A 17,608-nucleotide genomic window follows, 5' to 3' on the forward strand; every position below is an offset into this window, starting at 1 on the left:
TTTGACTTGGGTGCAGCCCCAGCCAGGCTCTTGCACTGCCCAAGGTGTATCCTTCCAGTAAATACCAATTTTATTCCTTTTGCCGTGTCTGTTCCAGGTCAGCCTTTCCAGGCATCAGTTCTTAATACCCTCTCTCCTGCAGTATGTTAGGCAGTTCCCTGAAGCAGTTCATGTTCCTCTGCAGCTCTCAGTGACCTCTGCCCTCCATTTTTCCTCTCCTTTCTCTTTCCTGCTCTATACATGAGCATCATGATTTGAGATATTCTCACTATTCAGCAAAGATGCTGCAATCAAGGATATCTTTCCTAAAAAAGGACAACTTTCTGTTTCAACAAATGTGTTTTTTTTATTTAAAGGGCACCATGAAACACCATTATCTGCCCCAACAAAGATCCTGGAGAAATTCCCAAGCAACTTACCAAAGAGGCCTGAAAATGTGATTCCAGCTGACTCTGAGAAAGCCACTATTGAAGAGGTTTGTGATGAGAATAATTCTCTTACTGCATGAGAGAAAACTACAACGGAGTGGAAGTTGGGGAAGGACACAGAAGGAAAACTGCATGGAATTACTTCACATTTTTTGTGTCAGATGTTCGTGTACTTAGCACATAGAATCACTGGCATGAGGAAGTGTCATTCCTTGTTCCAGAATTAAGGCTTTCTGCTGTTTGTTTGGGTTTTTTTTCCCCAAATGCAAAACTTTGACTTTGGTAGGTTTAGAAATGACTGAAAATGATGTAGCAGAAAGCTGGCTATAAATGCCTCATTACCCACAGAGATCCTGAGCTAACAGAGCTTTCTTTGCTTCAGGTCATTGACATTGTAGAAGGTTCCTCAACAGAAGGGCCTCCAGCTGCTCCAAAGGATATCGAGGAGACTCCTGCTCGGCCCATCCTGCGGCCAGAGGCTCCGGTGGACTCCATGCTGAAGGACATGGCCACGATCATCCTCAGCACTTTCCTGCTTGTGGGCTGGGTGGCTTTTATCATCACCTACCCAATGGTAATGCTGACCTGGCTTGATGTGCTTTTGAGTGTTGGGAGCATCAGGAAAAGCTGTAGAGCCCAGAAATGATACAGGAGTTTGTAGCACACTCCAGGGATTTTTCCCTCTTCAGAGATATGCACTGGGGAGCAAAGGCACAAGTTTGACTTAACAGGGATTTCTTGGGCCATATGTGCCAGATCTGGAGAGGTTTTCTTTCTCATTCACCAGTTGTGGTTTTTGTAGGTATTACTCTTTTTGGATATGATCTCAGCACTATTGGCTTCACTCCTCTCTTCCTCACCTGAACCACTGTTAGGTTTTCCAGGTTTTGGATCAAGACCTTTATCCTTCTGTGGTTTAAAGACACCTGGTCAACCTAGTAGCAGTTTTTTTAACAAAGCCATGTGATTTCTTATTTTGGCAATGGACATCCAGAATGAAATAGAAATTGTGAGTGAACATTCCCCAACCTGTGTGGTTGGCAGGGACAGGGCAGGAGAGTTGCAGAGTAGCTGTAGAGTTCCCTTGCGTGACCTGACTGTCAAATCTTCACTGAGGTCCTTTCTCACAGAGTGTCCACCAGCAGCAGCAGAGGCAGCATCAGCTGGAAGAGAAGATCCAGCTCTTGCAGCAACAGAAGCTGCCCTTTGGTGCTCCTGGTGACCTCCCACCCGAGGCAGATTTCCTGGACACGTCGTACGGCCGGACAGAGAGCTCAGCTGCCAGCACCCCAAACGTGTCCCCCAGAGCATCAAACCACTCTGCCTACTCCAACATCTCCACATCTGATGTTGGGAGCTGCCTCTCCACTGAGCAAGAAGAGGGAGGTAAAGTTGACTCAGTGTGTTTCATTGTGTCTCTATCTCCCCAGTCTGTGTGATGGTACAATAGAATAGTTATTGATGATACTTCATAGCTCAGCAAGATGTCAAACCATTGTCCTCACCGAGGCTGAGCCCTGTGCCTCAGCAGGATGGCTGCTTCACAGTAACAGCCAGCTGAGGGCGTGTGCTCCCCAGGGCAGTGTGTTCCTGTCACTTGCAGCCATCCCAGGGAGATCCTCATTTAAATACACGTATTAAAATGATTAACTGAACTCAAGAAATCTTCCTGCCTGGTCTTCCTGTGCACTTATTCATCTCTTCAAAGCTACTAAATCCCCTTTCATAACTATCAGTCAGCATTTCCTAAATTCAACATCTATAAACTTTTAGAAAGAGTTTGGCTGCTGAGAAACACTCATTTCTCACGGCCATGAGCCATAAGGTGTATGTAAATGTGTTTTGGTTCTTGATGCTGGCTCATTGAGTCACCACAGACTATTTTCCTACTCAGGGGAAGTACCAATGTGGACATGTTAATTTCTTTTGATTGTATGTGTGTTAAATTTTTTAAACATGAGCTAAAGGACTTTTACAGACTGGCCCCAAAGTCTGTGTAGTTATAAAAGGCTGCCTTGCCCCATCCTAAACCAGTGCTTGTTTTTCTTTACTTGTTCAGATGAAGAAGCAAACCGAGTGATTGTTGGCAAGATTTCGTTTAACCCTAAAGATGTATTGGGACATGGTGCTGAAGGGACAATTGTGTACAGGTAAAGAGACTGTGCATTAAACATTAAACAGACCAGTGTTGTGTTTGTATTAGGTCCTTCTGTTTTTTATAAAAGCCCTCACATCTAACAGAAATGAAACTTTCTACATGTGTCTGGAATATTTTAATGCATTTTTTTCACTAGCAAAAAACTACTTTACTTCCCTAAGAAGTGTTTACTGGCCAAATGTACCTGTTTCCAGCATAGCAAATGCTTTCATTGGCCTCTACAATGGCTTCTCTTGTCACTTTTTCTGTACGTGCTCTGGCTCCAGAGTGTGAAGGGTTGTTGTGCCTTCCCTCCCTGGCTGCAGAGGCTCCTTTGATAACCGCGATGTGGCAGTGAAGAGGATTCTCCCCGAGTGCTTCAGCTTTGCAGACCGGGAGGTGCAGTTGCTGCGCGAGTCCGACGAGCACCCGAACGTGATTCGCTACTTCTGCACGGAGAGGGACCGGCAGTTCCAGTACATCGCCATCGAGCTCTGCGCTGCCACCCTGCAGGAGGTGACCCACAGGCCTGGGGGCATCTTCTCCCTGCAACGCCTTCACTGCCCTTCAGCTTAAGTTCTGAAGTGCCTGACACAGGGGATGTTCCATTCACTCCCACTGTCACCTCTGTGACAATTCCATGTTCCTAGAACAGGGATGTTTTCAGACATGTGGAAGGACATCCCTAACCCTGGACTGATTTATGGACTGAAACTGTTGTCCTTTGATTTTTAACTTCTTGTTAAGGACTCCCTTCTAGTCATCGTCCCCCTCCTACAATGCAGACTTTGAAGACTGTTCTTTGTAGAATGCACAGAGCATTCTAGCTCTGAATGAGACCTTAGAGATCATCACCTTCAGCCAAAAAAAAAAGCTCTTTTCTGTGTGTTAACAGCTAGCACAATTTATCCAGTCACATCTCTTTTGGGGGGTGAAGTGCATGGATTTATTATTTATGCAGTTTCTAAGCAGTGCTGTGGCTGACTCTGCTGGTTCTCTGTTGCAGTATGTTGAGCAGAAGGCCTTCAGCCACCATGGCTTACAACCCATCACTCTCCTGCAGCAGACAACGTCTGGGCTGGCTTACCTGCACTCCTTGAGTATTGGTAAGAACCCCTCTCCTTTCAGGACATTTTCTTAGCTGGAAAATAAAGAAAAATTGGTCTGGTACTGGTCTGTTCACATGACCTATTGGAAGGTGTCCCTGCCTATGGCAGGGGAGTTGGAGTGAGATGATCTTTTAAGGTCCCTTTGGACCCAAACCATTCTGTGGTTCTGTGATTTGACACTGGCCTTGTCTCTGCAACATTCTACAGCCATGGAGTACTAAAGGAAGTCCTTACTGTTTGTTGAGGGTGCTGAAGTTTTTAGATGAGAGTCATATAAAACATGATGGAATAAAAAAATGAAATTACCAATGAAAATCATTTGAAGTTATGACTTTGGTGTAATGAATGGTGGTTCAGCCTTGTGAAATCCACTTTAAAATTTACAATGATTGTTGGGATTGCCTGAATGAATAAGTGGGTGTTTGTAACAGTCCACAGGGACCTGAAGCCCCACAACATCCTCATCTCGATGCCCAACGCTCACGGGAAAGTCAAAGCCATGATTTCAGACTTTGGGCTGTGCAAGAAGCTGGCAGTGGGCAGGCACAGCTTCAGCCGCCGCTCGGGCGTGCCGGGCACTGAAGGCTGGATCGCCCCGGAGATGCTGAGTGAAGACTGCAAAGAGAATCCTGTAAGTCCTCGCCCTTCCCAGGCTCCCTGGGACCAGGCCAGACCCTAAAACAGGCAGCACCCAGTGCCTGGGCCTCCAGGCTGCCTTGCAGCTCAAATCTGTGAGTCAGAAAATTTCCTTCTGCTCTCAGATACAAAATAACTACCCTGTGAGAATCAGAGCTTTCAGAGGGAAAAGGTGTCACTGCTACTGAAGGCTGTTTCTTTGCAGACATACACCGTGGACATCTTTTCAGCTGGCTGTGTCTTCTATTACGTGGTGTCTGAAGGTGGCCATCCCTTTGGCAAGTCCCTGCAGCGGCAAGCCAACATCCTGCTGGGAGCATACAGCCTGGAGGCTCTGGATGCAGGGAGACATGGTAAGGACTGCACTGCAGGGATCAGTGAGCAGCCCAGGCTGCTAAATACCAACACCAATGACAGAACCAAGGCCCACAGTTACTCCCAGCGTGGCAGAGAGGAAAGTTGTACTCCTCAGTTGTACTCCTGAAGTAAAGGGCCTAAAGTTGTTGGAGTTAGTACCCCAGAGCAACTCTGGAACACATAATTTGGAACCCTGCAATCTTGACTGTGATGTTATTTAAAGGGTGAGAGAGAGCTGAACTTTGATATTCTTAGTCTTTGATATTCTTTCTGTTGGTTGCCCAGGACATCTGTGAGGGCAGCATTTGTACTAGCAGGACAGGAGGAAGTAGAGACGATAATGAATTTCTGAAGTACAAAATATTATAAAATTACAAAATTTTGCATTTCACTACAGCCTAAGAACAAAGAGAAAATAAAACAAAAGAAGTAAATTTCCTTGCACGCTCTTCCTTGCAGAGGATGTTGTTGCTCGTGATTTAATAGAGCAGATGATAAACATGGACCCTCAGAAACGGCCATCTGCCAGCTGTGTGCTCAAACATCCCTTCTTCTGGAGTCTAGAAAAACAGCTCCAATTCTTTCAGGTTTGTGACGACCTTTTCTCTCCTCTCAGGGCTCCTGTAGACCTTTTCAGGTCTTGAATTCAGTCCCTCTTTTGTGCCTGAGGTCATAGAATCCACAGCCTTACTGTGAGAAGTGAGGCTGCCCAGTTTTAAAACCTGGGTGGAGCTCCTAAGCAATCGGCTTAGTCTTAGAGCAGAACTTTCAGAGGGAACCAGAGCTGATGTTACCAAGGTCAGCTGGTGGGAGGAAGGTGTCCTTTAGCAGCTGCAGTACCCGCAGAGAAAGTGGCCAGGAGGGTTTTCAAGAACAGGAGCGAACATGCACTGAATCCTGATGTGGGGTGGGAAGTGGCTGAGGACTTGAGATCCTTTCCAGACTTATCTTTTAGACTTTGGCAGAGGATGAAGCAAATAATCTCAGAAACTTCTGTATCCTATTCCCAGGCATTGTCATGGAGTTAAGTGGAATTCTAACTTTACTACCAGGACAGACTGTAATTGGCCAGAAGCAGCAATTTGAAAATATTGGAAAAAACTTGGAAATAAAACTAGAAATAATCTGAATGTCTCTTCCAGGATGTTAGTGACCGGATAGAGAAAGAATCTTTAGATGGTCCAATAGTCAAGCAGTTAGAAAGAGGTGGAAGAGAAGTGGTGAAAATGGACTGGAGAGAGCACATCACTGTTCCTCTTCAGACAGGTAATGGACAGCATTTTATCAGAGTGGGAATTACCTGTTCACAGCTTGCTGGGACAGAAAAGTCAGGATAACACTATCTTAGTTTTGGCACGTAACTGTTACTTGCCAGTAAAGTGTTTCTTCAAATGCAGGTATGTGTTTATGTACTGAAACACACCTATATGGATCTGTGGCTGCAGACACACACCCCAGCACCTAAAACTGCATCACAACACACAAAAAAAAATTTGTTTCTCTTGCAGATCTTCGAAAATTCAGATCCTATAAAGGTGGCTCCGTCCGGGACCTTCTGAGGGCAATGAGAAATAAGGTAAAGGAGTCTTTTCCTTGTGCACTCTGGGCTCCTGCCTCTGACTGCTGTTGTCAGCCTGTGTCAGACCCTGATTTAGGTATTGAGCTCCTTTACAAGAGCCCAGTAGGAGGTTACTGGGTCCAGGAGCGCCAACAGCTCTGTTTACACGAGGCTTCTGAGCAAACCCTCTGACTGAGCTTTTCCCTCTTCTGTTTTCCTCCACAGAAGCACCATTACAGGGAATTGCCTCCAGAAGTGCAGGAGACCCTGGGCTCCATCCCAGATGATTTTGTGTGTTACTTTACAGCTCGTTTCCCCCGCCTGCTCCTGCACACCTACCACGCTATGCACATCTGCTGCCAAGAAAGACTCTTCCAGCATTACTATGCTGAGGACTCTGCAGAGCTGAGCCTTACAGGAGACGTGGTTTGAGAGGAGAGGGATGGAGCTTTCTTCTCTGGGACCAACATTCCAAGCACAGGCTTACCCTTAGCAGGGAAAAGTGGGATCAAAGAGCTGAATTCTCTCTCTTTGAAGAAACCAAGTTTCCAAAAAGTGCCTTGTACCTGTGCCTGTGCTGGATCAGGAGATGGTGGAGCCCAGGGCGCGAGTGGTAAAGTGATGAACCCTGGGGATGGGGTTACTGACTCCAAGGCAGTTTTCAAGACTCTGGAAATGAAGAGCAAAAGCTGGAAATAACCATCACCCAATATCCCTGTACTGTATGTGATTTTGTAACGGATGTATTTTACTACAAAAAAATTTCAGTGATTGAAATCATATAATTTACTTGAGACTGGGATGTGCAAAAGGAGCCCATTGGTTGTAGCAAATCATCTGAACCTGCCATTGCACTACTGCCACATTAGGCATTAGGTACACCACAGTGATTTTAAAGGGAATCATTCATGATTATTGAAAAATGGTATGAAAGTACCATTTCTGTTTAATCAGTACTACCCTGGAAAATTAGTCCCTCATATTTGAGCAGAAACAGTTTAAAACATACTGACTTGAAACATCAATTCAAGGTTTGCCTACTCTGAAAATAAGCCTTGTTGTTTAATATGAACCAGTATTCACAGAAGAGGTTGAACAGTCCTCGACTTAACTCACGGTATGAGAACAGATCTGCTCAAGTGCCTGCAGCAAACACCGATGGCAGCTGGGAGCTGCCTGTGGCTCATCAACTGCAAATGTCCCTCAAGGGGTAAGAAAAGGCCAGAGCCACAAAGCCCGGGGTGAGAGGAGTCCTGGGAAAAAGAGATAAACAAGAACCAAGAGCTGTTCAGAGCAGTGAAACCAGGGCAGTGTTTAAGGGGTGCCACAGAGCTGTAGAACCCCATTTCCTGTGTGTGTGGGCTGGTAAATCCATCCACAGGAGAATGTGGTTAAAGATGCAGTATTTCTTTACACTGGCCCTGAAGCTGAGACAAAGCATTGTGTGTGCTAGGATGAAGAAATGATGAATTCTAATGTAACTGGGGTGTTCTTTTACAATATATTTATTTAATGTATTTATATTTATTTAATTTTTACTACAAAGTGGTATCAAATCCAAGTGGTACAAGTATGAAGCATGCCAAATCAGTCTTAATCAGTTTTGTGTTTATATTTAATCATCAGATAACTGGAAGAGGAAAGTGATACTGCATCTTTCAATGGAATTCATTAAAGGAGAAATTACAAAGTGAGAATTTGTATGACTGTGCCATTGTGTCTTAAATAAATTATTGCCAGTAATATGTATGATGGGGTACGTACACCTCCTTTTCTGGAGATACTTTACAGGATGTTTTTTTCCTACTTTTACAATGTATGAGAGCAATATACCTAAGATGCCAAAACGTGCAGGTTACATGTTTCTAAAGCTTGAAAAAATAATGGTAATTTTACCTAAAAAGATTCAAAGCCTATTTCATATTTTTGTATTTCTCATGTAAAGGTCTTTTATAAATCTACTAAATAAAGACTTGTGCTCAGATTAAAACCCCACAGCTTTTAGTGCCAATGTGTGCCCAGGGAACCCAGCAGGCCTGGTGCTGGCAGAGCTGTCAGAAGTGAGCATGGAAGGGGCCAAGGCCTGCAGCAGCCCCGTCCTGCCTGCCTCGGGAAGGGACACGTGCCTGGATTTTGAGCCTGCTCAAACCATTGTCTGCCTGCTGATGCAACAGGATGCAGGAGTTGTTCAGGTGGGGGGGAGCACTGAGCCTCCCTGAAGGCCCAGGAGCCTCGTTTGTTACTCTGACAGTCCCCAGGCACCAGCCCCCTCCAGCCTGGTGGCTGAGGCAGGTGCACAGGTGAGATAATAGGGCAGGAATTTGTACTGCTGTGTGATAAGGAATGCCCTTAAATAAATGGTTTTGGTGAAATTGATTTGATAACTGATCACGTGCTTTACAGGAAACAAAACCACAAAGTTCTGCTACAGCACAGCTTTCCTGGGCTGCAGTGGCACAGAGGGCTGGGCTGAGGAGCCTCTTGTGCTTTATGACCCTGCCAACCTCTCCACTACTTACCTGATGTGAGTAGGTAGGTCATATAGAAGGCAGTGAGTGAGGTGGATCCGAAAGTTTAAAACAGAAAAGAAAGAATAAATGTATGCCACACCCTTTCCTGACAGTTAGCTGGTTTTGGCGGGGCTAAGGCTGCTGAATTCTGACAGCAAAGGGGGTGGAGACAGCTCACCAGAATATTTGTCTAAAGCAATCTTCCCCTCTTTTATTTCCGGACTAATTTACAAGAGATCCGCAGGAGCTGCAGAACACCCACAGTGCTCAGACTGCTTCATGTGCAGAGCCTGGCACCACAGGTGTTGAAGCACCTTCCCTCCCTTCCTCCTACGGAAACTCTTTCCCTGCAGGCAGACAGCACTGGAGCCACTCGGCCATCCGCGGGCTCGGCAAGGTAAGCTCTCCGTGCGCTGCGGGCTCATTCCCAGCCTTGCGGGTTACTTTACAGGTAGCAGGTTTAACGATAAGTGATGATATCCCTCCACTGGCACCCCACCGGGACAGGAGCTGCTGGGCAGCATTCCGCGGGACTGGCCGAGCAGCTCGGAGGGTGGGAGGGGGTCGCAGACAGCTCTGCCCGCCCCCCCGCAGCTGCACCCCCGCAGCTGCACCCCCCTGCCCACGCGTGCAGCCCTGAGCACCCAGAGCCCGCTGCAGCAAAAGCCGCTGCCAGCCCCGACTGCTCCTTGAACCAGGAGGGATCGGGGACCCGCGGGCCCCTCCAGCCGCGCTCCCCCAGCCCTGCCCCCACTCCGCTCCGCCTCCATTCCAGTTTCGATTCCCCGGCAAAGCTCTTCTGACGTCCGCTGTCACAGCGGGCTGGCGCGGAGAGACAAGGGCGGGACGGGATTCACCCACGGTACAAGCCCAGCCCTGGGAGGTGGCCAAAGGCACTAAAAGATCAGTATTTCAGGGACAGTTTTAGCCCCCCTTTCTCGTTGAAGGCTGCACCAAGCGTCAATGGAAATCCGTCTCCCACCATTTTCATAACCAGCCTGTTTACGCTTACTCTGAGGGATGCCTTACACACCTACAGCACATCAGGGCAGTCCCGTAACAGGCTCCCCCCTCAGAGTCACCTGCTCACACCAAAGCTCCAGCCATGCTGATGCCTCAGCCAGCCAAGGCTTCCACAGGGCTGACCAGGTGCAGAAAGGGTTAATGTGCACTTGTTAGCTGTTTCCAGCACACCCTATTCTCCTAGAACCAGAATCTCCCCAAACCACCCCTTTCTGCTGAACTCACCTCCTGCCAAGCTGTGATCCCTGGAAGTGAACACTCTTCTCCTTCCCTCAGTCACCACCATTACAGCACTTGCTGAGAGCACTGCTTAGCACCACGAGCTGTAGGGGTGGAGCTGGCTGAGCTCCTGCAACAGAAACAGAAAGCAGAGCCTCCACACCACAGTAAGAGAAGAAACACCACCACAGCACACTTTTTACTGTGACTGGGCCAATGGATGGTTACTGCTGACTGTGAATGTCTTGTATCTCTGCTGTCACACCGAGCAGGTGTATTTAACCCATTCCTCCTGCAGTACAGAACAGGCTGTTCCTGCTGCCACCCATCTCTGAACACCTGGAATGGAGGCTGGGCACAGGAAGGATGTCACAACTCAGGCGAGGACACCCCACTAAACAGAAGAGCTGCTGGGTTCAGCAGTGAGTCGAACTGCTCCTTGGAAATTTTGGTTTTGGTAAGCACCAGGAGAGAGTGAACCCACCAAAGAACGGAGGGGGAAAAGTGAGTGTGAAGGAACAAAAGGCAGGAAAAGTGAGAAAAAGCAATAAAAAGTAAGAGATAGAACCTGGGATATACAGTAGTGGGGGGCCTTCTTTTCTTCCAACAGAAGGAACTGTTGGGCTCAGCACAAGCTTCTCCAGCAACCCCGTTTCTTTCACAGCCACGTGTATCAGAGGCAGGAGCAGCTGCCTTCACACAGGCACACAGAAGCAGCTTAGCTGACAAGAACAGGCTTTTGGAGGTACAGAAATTACCTCGGCCCAAAACGATGGGGAGGAAGTTGGGAAAACAGAATATCAAAGTCAGACTGAACTATCACAGGAATGTGAACTGTAAATCTGAAGACTTCCTTTTCCCCTCCCTCTAGGGTTTTGTTCATTAACAGCAGGATTTCCCTCACCAAAGACAATGGGTACGTATTGCTTCCAAAAAATTTCTACTTTGCATGTAGCAAATTGCTTTTTAATATATGCATTTGAAGGATTCATCTCTAGTGGGGAACTAATCAGTACTCGATACTATCATCATCTTAGGGTTTCTATTGATGGTATCCTCATTTAGCAGAAAATAATCAGATTCAAGTGGGTACGTGATCTACCCAAACCTGTCCAGTTTAGGGAATCCAGCCTTGTCAATTCCCATAAACTTTATCACAGCATTCCCCGCAAAAAACATTTTGGGTTATTTCCGTGACTCCTTTTGAGGATCATTTCCAAGTCTCCTTCCTAGTTTCCTACTTTGCTGATTTATTAGTCTTGCATCATTGTTTAGAACTGCTTCTGATTAAGGTTATGGATACTCTGTCATCAGAATTGATATATTTGAAAAGTTAAGACCTGCTTTCTCACTGTGACTGGTAGAAAGAAAATCTAACATTCAGTGTGGCCAAACAAACATTAGTTTATATTAGTAATACATGATTTTCACTTCTAGATTACAAAACATTACCTGTGAATGAATGGGTTGAAAGCCATGTCAAATGTTGGCTGGAATCTACCGGAATCAAGAAGGAGTATGTAGATAAACTACATGCAGAAGAAGTGACAGGTCCAGCACTAATACAACTGGATGAGTCTTTCCTCAAAGACATAGGAATGAAGAAAGGCCAAATTCACATCTTAATCCAAAAGAGAAATGAACTTCTGCAGCTCCAGAACAATGCACTGCAAGCTGATGGCTCCAGCAGTAAAACACCTGACAGGATGGATGCACAAACAGGCCCAGCCAGAGCCAGCAATGCCCCTGCTCAGGGCACAGCCAGTGGAGGCAGCTCTGGTGATGTGGGTACAACCAGCAGCGAGAACACAGCTCCTACTTCTGTCAAGAAACAAAAAAGAAGCAAAAAATCGCAGCTTCTAAGTGCTGAAGAAGTTCTAGAGCTTAGAAACTGTCGGCCATTTAGAAGTCAGGATACTGATTTCAAATATGTGAAAGACACAGTCCTTGCTCCAGAATCAGGAGTCAATGATTTAATCATTCCTTGCCACGAATACAAATCTTTTGCCATTGCTGCAGAACTGAACAAAGATCAACTGCAATCAAAATTTGCCTCTGAAGTGATACGATTTGCTTCAGCCTGCATGAACATTCGAACAAATGGCACCATCCATTTTGGTGTCATGGACAGTGTGGAGGACAAGGCCCAGAAACACGGACAGATTGTTGGTGTGAAGGTCAAAAACCGAGAAGACTTTGTTGATGCACTGGATTATATAGAAAAGTGTTTTTGCAATAATTTAGAAGAAATTGCAAGGAAATGTATTCACCCACCTGTGTTTGTTGAAGTGATTGCAAAAGACTCTCAAGAACAAAGATTTGTAGTGGAGGTTGACATTGAACCAACATTCAGCTTGGTAAAGAACAATTGTTTTGAAGTTTATTTGCCCAAATACAACGAAAGCAGTCGGAAGGTGATCCTGACCAAAGAACCAGCTCTCTATCAGAGATTAGGAGCAAAATCTGAACCTGTGCAGCGCAACAAACTCACTGCTTTCATTCAAGCTATGCAAGACAGGGATGCTCAAAGAGAAAGAGCTGAGCTCTCCAGCACACAAGTACCTACAGAAATACCTCAAGATTTAGGAAGAAAGTTATCAATTCTATTAAATGATGGCAAAAGCTACATGGATGATTCCCTACGGTACATCCTTGTCACAAACAGATGTGAACAAGATAATCTGAACTACATCAACTTTTTAATGCACTTGAACATCTTCTGTGTCTTTGACTTTGATGAACATTCTAATGTGTCAGGACTGTACAGTAAATACAAAGAGCACCATGAAACAAGTTCTTATTTTTTACAGGATTTTTTCCAAGAGATTAAGACTGATAATTCTCCCTCTCAGAAACTGTTTGATCAGACCAGCTGGATATTCTGCAATGGACGCAGTGACTTCCTTGGGGATGAAAAACCTTGTGATGAGAATACATGGATTAGAACAAAGAAAAAATACCTGAAGAAAGTAATTACTTGTATCTGTGAAGAAATTCTGCCAGAGCGCTCTTTCATTGTGCTTTTTCTATTGCTATCACCAGTGCAGAAACCACTTGTGGACACTTTTCAGGAATTCTATACAGAGATGAATGGCATGGACTATATCATCTGCATTACAGAGTCCAGAGAAAATTACAGAAAGTGGGCTAATCTAGCTCAGGAATCCTGCAGCATTGAGACGCTAGAACAACGCAGTATTGTGGGTATGAAGCTCAGTCAAGTAGATGCCACCATCCAATCAATGCTGCCTTCTACAGCCCAGCCCAGACACCTGCCAGCTTCCACTGGAGGCGTGTGTATACTTCCTTTGCGGGAAGAAGAGAAACTGTATTCCCTAGAAATCCTTTGTGCTGATCAGTGTGATGATATCAACTTAAATCTTTGGACTGAAAACCAAAAACAAGAAATAGAACAAAATTTTTACCGTGGGAAAAAAATCATGTGGGAAAACCTGTGGCTTGCTGATAAAAAACTCTGTGGGGATATCATTGAACGTGAAGCGTGCACAGAGGCAAGCAAACTCTTGGACGGCATTTTACGAGGAAGTGGACAAAATTATTCTGTGGCTAAACTAAAGATATTTCACCATCCTGGGAGTGGTGGAAGCACAATAGCACGGCAAGTTCTATGGAAAAACAGAAAGCGTTTTAGATGTGCTGTTATCAAGACCTCATATCCCCATTCAACTGTTTGTAAGCATGTGCTCGCCCTTAGAGATTACGAAGAAAAGGAAATCACTCACTGTTTTCCTGTGCTGCTCCTCATTGAAGATTATGAGGACGAATACTTTGAAGAACTATGGATTGATTTAATGGAGGCTGTAGCAACAAGGAAAATTAATACCTGCAGGCCTTACTTCATCCTCATATGCTGTAGACGATGCAATAATCCCGAAAGGCTTTGCAAGGTTTCACCACTAGACACAGTTGCTGTCACTCACAAACTGACACAGTCAGAAAAAAATCTGTTCAATACAAAACTTAAAAAACTGCAGCAGGAATATGCCGAGCCAGAATTCATACTTACATTTGTGCTGATGTGTGAGGAGTTCAATAAAAAGTATGTATCAGACACAGTAGAGCACATACTGCAAGGCATTGACCCTTCCTCTCGTGACACCTGCCTGATGCGTTACGTGGCTCTGCTCAACTGCTATGTACCCAATTCATACATTTCACTGTCACACTGTGAGGCCTTTCTGGGGCTGGGGGCATATACAGAAAGTAAGGCAAGAGCATATGATTTCAAACATCACTTGAGTGAACAAGTAAGAATGATTTTTATTGAGCTAAGGGAAAGTACCACTTATATTTCATCTGTTCGGATAATACACTGCCTGGTTGCAAAAGAAATTCTGCGCCAGCTTTCAGGGAATCAATCACTAAGTCAACTTGCAACAACTCTTCTTCAGGAAAAGGCACTCTTTGAAAACAGATTTGGACGAGAAGAATTCATAAAGTTTATCAGACATCTGTTTATTCGGCGTGATAAAAGAAGCAGGGGTGACAATACTGATACTCTTTTCTCCCCATTCATTGAACACGTCTGTGAAGCTGAAAACTGTGAAAAAGCCATTGCTGTTTTACAAGCTGCATATGAACTCCTTGGAAAAGATCCTTTCTTTGCCCAGCAGCTTGCCAGACTAAATTATAGCAATGAAAAATTTGAAGATGCAAAATACTGGGCAAAGGTCGCAAAATCACATTTGCCAACTGATTCTTATATTTTGGATACAGAAGGTCAAGTCTACAGGAAATTGTTTAGCTTCACTGTGGATAAAATGACAGAGGAGGACCCCCCTGAAAAGATCACTGAGAATATACTGATTGCTCTTAAAGCTATGAAATGCTTCAGGGATGCACAACAGGCAGCAAAAGAAGAACGTGAAAGTATGAACAACGCTGGCTATTTTGGAGAAGTTGAAGTAGGTTGTCGCCTTCTTCGATTTTTGTCCACACTGCCTGTATTCCCCAAAAGTCCAGAGGGGGAATATACTGAGCTCGTGAAATACCTCACCACAGATTACATTCCTGAAGACATAAAAAGAACATGGGGAACACTTCATTCCCGCTTAAAAAGCTTGCGCCAGAACCTGTACAATGCTCTGGAATGGATTTCAGAAGAACTAAGTTATTTCCAAACAGAGAAAAATCAAGAGAAGGATGATGAAAATGATGATAAGGAAGAACTAATTTATAATCCCAGAAAATGGCTGAGAAGACAAACAGCAGTATACGCTAAATTCTTCATCTCAGCATCACTTACTGCTGACAGCAATGGTCCTGACACTCAGCTCATGAGACGCATGAATATTTATGGCAGTGGTGGAGGAAATGTCACCAATATCCTGTCATTCTTAACAGATAAGAAAGAGAACAGGGCAGCTGAAAAGCTAGAAAGGATCCTTAGTTTCTATCCAGAAAACCCGCTGAAAAACAGGCTAGAGGACAATGATTTGATCAATTTTATTTTGTGCCACATCACATTAGCCTGTTTAGCACCAGGATCAGCCAAACTCCTTCCACTGCCAACTCTTCGTGAGCTCAGTCGAAGATTTGTGAAAGGAAAAAGACCATTTCCAGCAAGTGCCTTTTTTTTGCTCACCTTGCTGTACTGGCCAGATGAGGCGTTAGACAAAGAGCCTAATCCCGAAAAAGATGAAATTTTAACTTCAGCCCTTCAAACCCTGAAACGCTTATATGACATCAAAATGAAAGATGTTCCTACCAGAAAGAAAAGAATCTATACCCATTTTTTTTTGGGAAGGGGTTATGGCTTAAGTAAGATTGTGCACAAAAATAAAATTGACAAATTGATGGTGGGGTCCTTGGATGAGAAAAGAATGAAGTGGCTGCATGGAACTGTATGGAATATTTCCATAATTCGTGACAATCTCAGAAGAGTTTCTGGCTGGACCAAGGACAGAAATGTATTTATACGTGGTCACGTGAAGGAGCTCCGTATCTTGCCACTCCATCACGAATCAGTGCCTGCTGGAAATGAAAATGTGACCTTTTATTTAGGCTTTTCATTTAATGGTCTTGTTGCTTTCAATATAGAGGCTGAAAATGATTCACCTGTCAGAAGAATGTAAGGTATGTAGTACAGTACTGTATGCACTGTGCTCTTAGAAGGTACTGCAGTGTACCATGTATGAAATAACTACCAACTGCAAAGCCAGCATCAGTATGGAAACAATTCTAAAACTGACTTTGCAATAAGGACTGATAAATCACTGGTCTCAAATTCTGCAAAACTCCTGCATTGCTTCTCTGTGTAAATATTACCTAACTAGACATATCTGTATCTGGGGTGGGGTGCAGAATCATGGATGACATAACAGTGCTTACAAATAATCTTTTATGTGTTCATAGTCCAAACATTTCCTGTACTTGGTGAAATGATTTTGTATTATCATCTAAGGAATTCCACAGAACACAGAACTCAAATTTGTCTAGAGTATATATTCACAATTTGAAAAATACAAAGGAGTTTTTCAGTGCTGTGTTTGCAACCATGATGTCACATTTAGCTTCTAATAATAAAAGTGTGTATTGTTGGAGTTTCACAGTTTGACAGAAGATACTGTGACTAAGATTGCCAAAACCCGTCATGTAACTTGTTTTGATCTAATAAATATCTTCTATGAAGGATTACCCTTTCTACATGAGATTTATTACCCTACCTGAGGATGTATTTCCAACAGTAGCTAGGTATGATTTGCTTTTCAAACTCCAGCCAAGATCTGGGCAAAACCAAAAACTGTAAAACAAACTGCAAGCCATGGTGAATTCAGAAGCAAGATTATTGTCTAGTCCAAGCCTTCGCATTGTGGCCTCAGATAGCAGGAACAATTGCCAGACACAAAAGAGCTGGCTGGCCAGAGGTATCCCCCCTCTGCTCCCCAGCCCTGGCACAGGGGCAGGAGTATGTCTGAGAAGGTAAATGGGCAAAGGCAGCTTCCCGAAGTCTAGCCTGAGGCATTGGGATGGCTTCAACCCAGAGTAGAACCAGGACATAGAAACTTATTGAAAAGTAAGCTTCATAGGAGTGAAAAACAAAGCATTGACTGCTCACCACATAAACAACCTGCTCAAATCCTGTGGCAGAAGCACACTTTGTTTTTGAAAAGGAACTGTTATCATGATGAAAAATTAAAGCCAGCTTGGCCAAAAGCATCCATCTTGTAACTTGTTTTCTGCCTGCACACACACAACTCGATTCTGCAGACAGCAGTGCTTTGCCCTGTAGCCCACACTGCACAAGCTTGAGTCTTGTTTTTGAGCTATAAACAAGGGTCTCACTTTTCAAAAATGCCCACTTCTACCTTTTAAGAAATTAAAAGTTTAGATTCAAACTTTAGTTCATTACCCTCAGAAAAAAACACAAAACCAACAAAAAAACCCCCACAAAACAACAAAAAAACCAACCCAAAAAACCCCAAAAACACAAAAACCCCAAAACAAAACAACCAAAAAAAACCCCACCAAAAAACCAACAAACAAGTTTTAGAGAAAAAGTGCAAACTTAGATTAACTCTTGGAGTCACACATTGCAGGACCAGCTGAGGCTCACAGGGCAAGGGCAGCAAGTACAGACCCACCCTTCCTACCAGTCACCACATTGGGAG

General features: G+C 44.5%; 2 protein-coding genes across 2 annotated transcripts in view; both read left to right on the forward strand.

Annotated features, from left to right (window-relative positions):
• Window positions 1–8,217, forward strand: part of ERN1 (endoplasmic reticulum to nucleus signaling 1) — a 32,004-nt gene extending 23,787 nt beyond the window's left edge. The window contains exons 11-22 of the mRNA XM_014878161.2: window positions 357–475; window positions 811–1,002; window positions 1,559–1,814; window positions 2,488–2,578; window positions 2,892–3,081; window positions 3,572–3,671; window positions 4,106–4,305; window positions 4,516–4,663; window positions 5,127–5,254; window positions 5,810–5,933; window positions 6,176–6,243; window positions 6,451–8,217. Coding sequence (XP_014733647.1) covers window positions 357–475; window positions 811–1,002; window positions 1,559–1,814; window positions 2,488–2,578; window positions 2,892–3,081; window positions 3,572–3,671; window positions 4,106–4,305; window positions 4,516–4,663; window positions 5,127–5,254; window positions 5,810–5,933; window positions 6,176–6,243; window positions 6,451–6,657 — 1,823 coding nt within the window. The 3' untranslated portion in view covers window positions 6,658–8,217. The remainder of the gene's footprint in view (window positions 1–356; window positions 476–810; window positions 1,003–1,558; window positions 1,815–2,487; window positions 2,579–2,891; window positions 3,082–3,571; window positions 3,672–4,105; window positions 4,306–4,515; window positions 4,664–5,126; window positions 5,255–5,809; window positions 5,934–6,175; window positions 6,244–6,450) is intronic.
• A 2,078-nt stretch (window positions 8,218–10,295) lies between these two features.
• LOC106854305 (sterile alpha motif domain-containing protein 9-like) lies at window positions 10,296–16,632 on the forward strand. Its single transcript, XM_014878159.2, has 3 exons — window positions 10,296–10,434; window positions 10,849–10,893; window positions 11,415–16,632. The coding sequence occupies exons 2-3, from the start codon at window positions 10,890–10,892 to the stop codon at window positions 16,070–16,072; spliced, it is 4,662 nt and encodes a 1,553-aa protein (XP_014733645.2). The 5' UTR covers window positions 10,296–10,434; window positions 10,849–10,889; the 3' UTR covers window positions 16,073–16,632.
• The last annotated feature ends 976 nt before the right edge of the window (window positions 16,633–17,608 follow it).

Source organism: Sturnus vulgaris, chromosome 20, assembly GCF_052056855.1.
Source record: "Sturnus vulgaris isolate bStuVul1 chromosome 20, bStuVul1.hap1, whole genome shotgun sequence".
Classification (NCBI taxonomy): Eukaryota; Metazoa; Chordata; class Aves; order Passeriformes; family Sturnidae; genus Sturnus; species Sturnus vulgaris.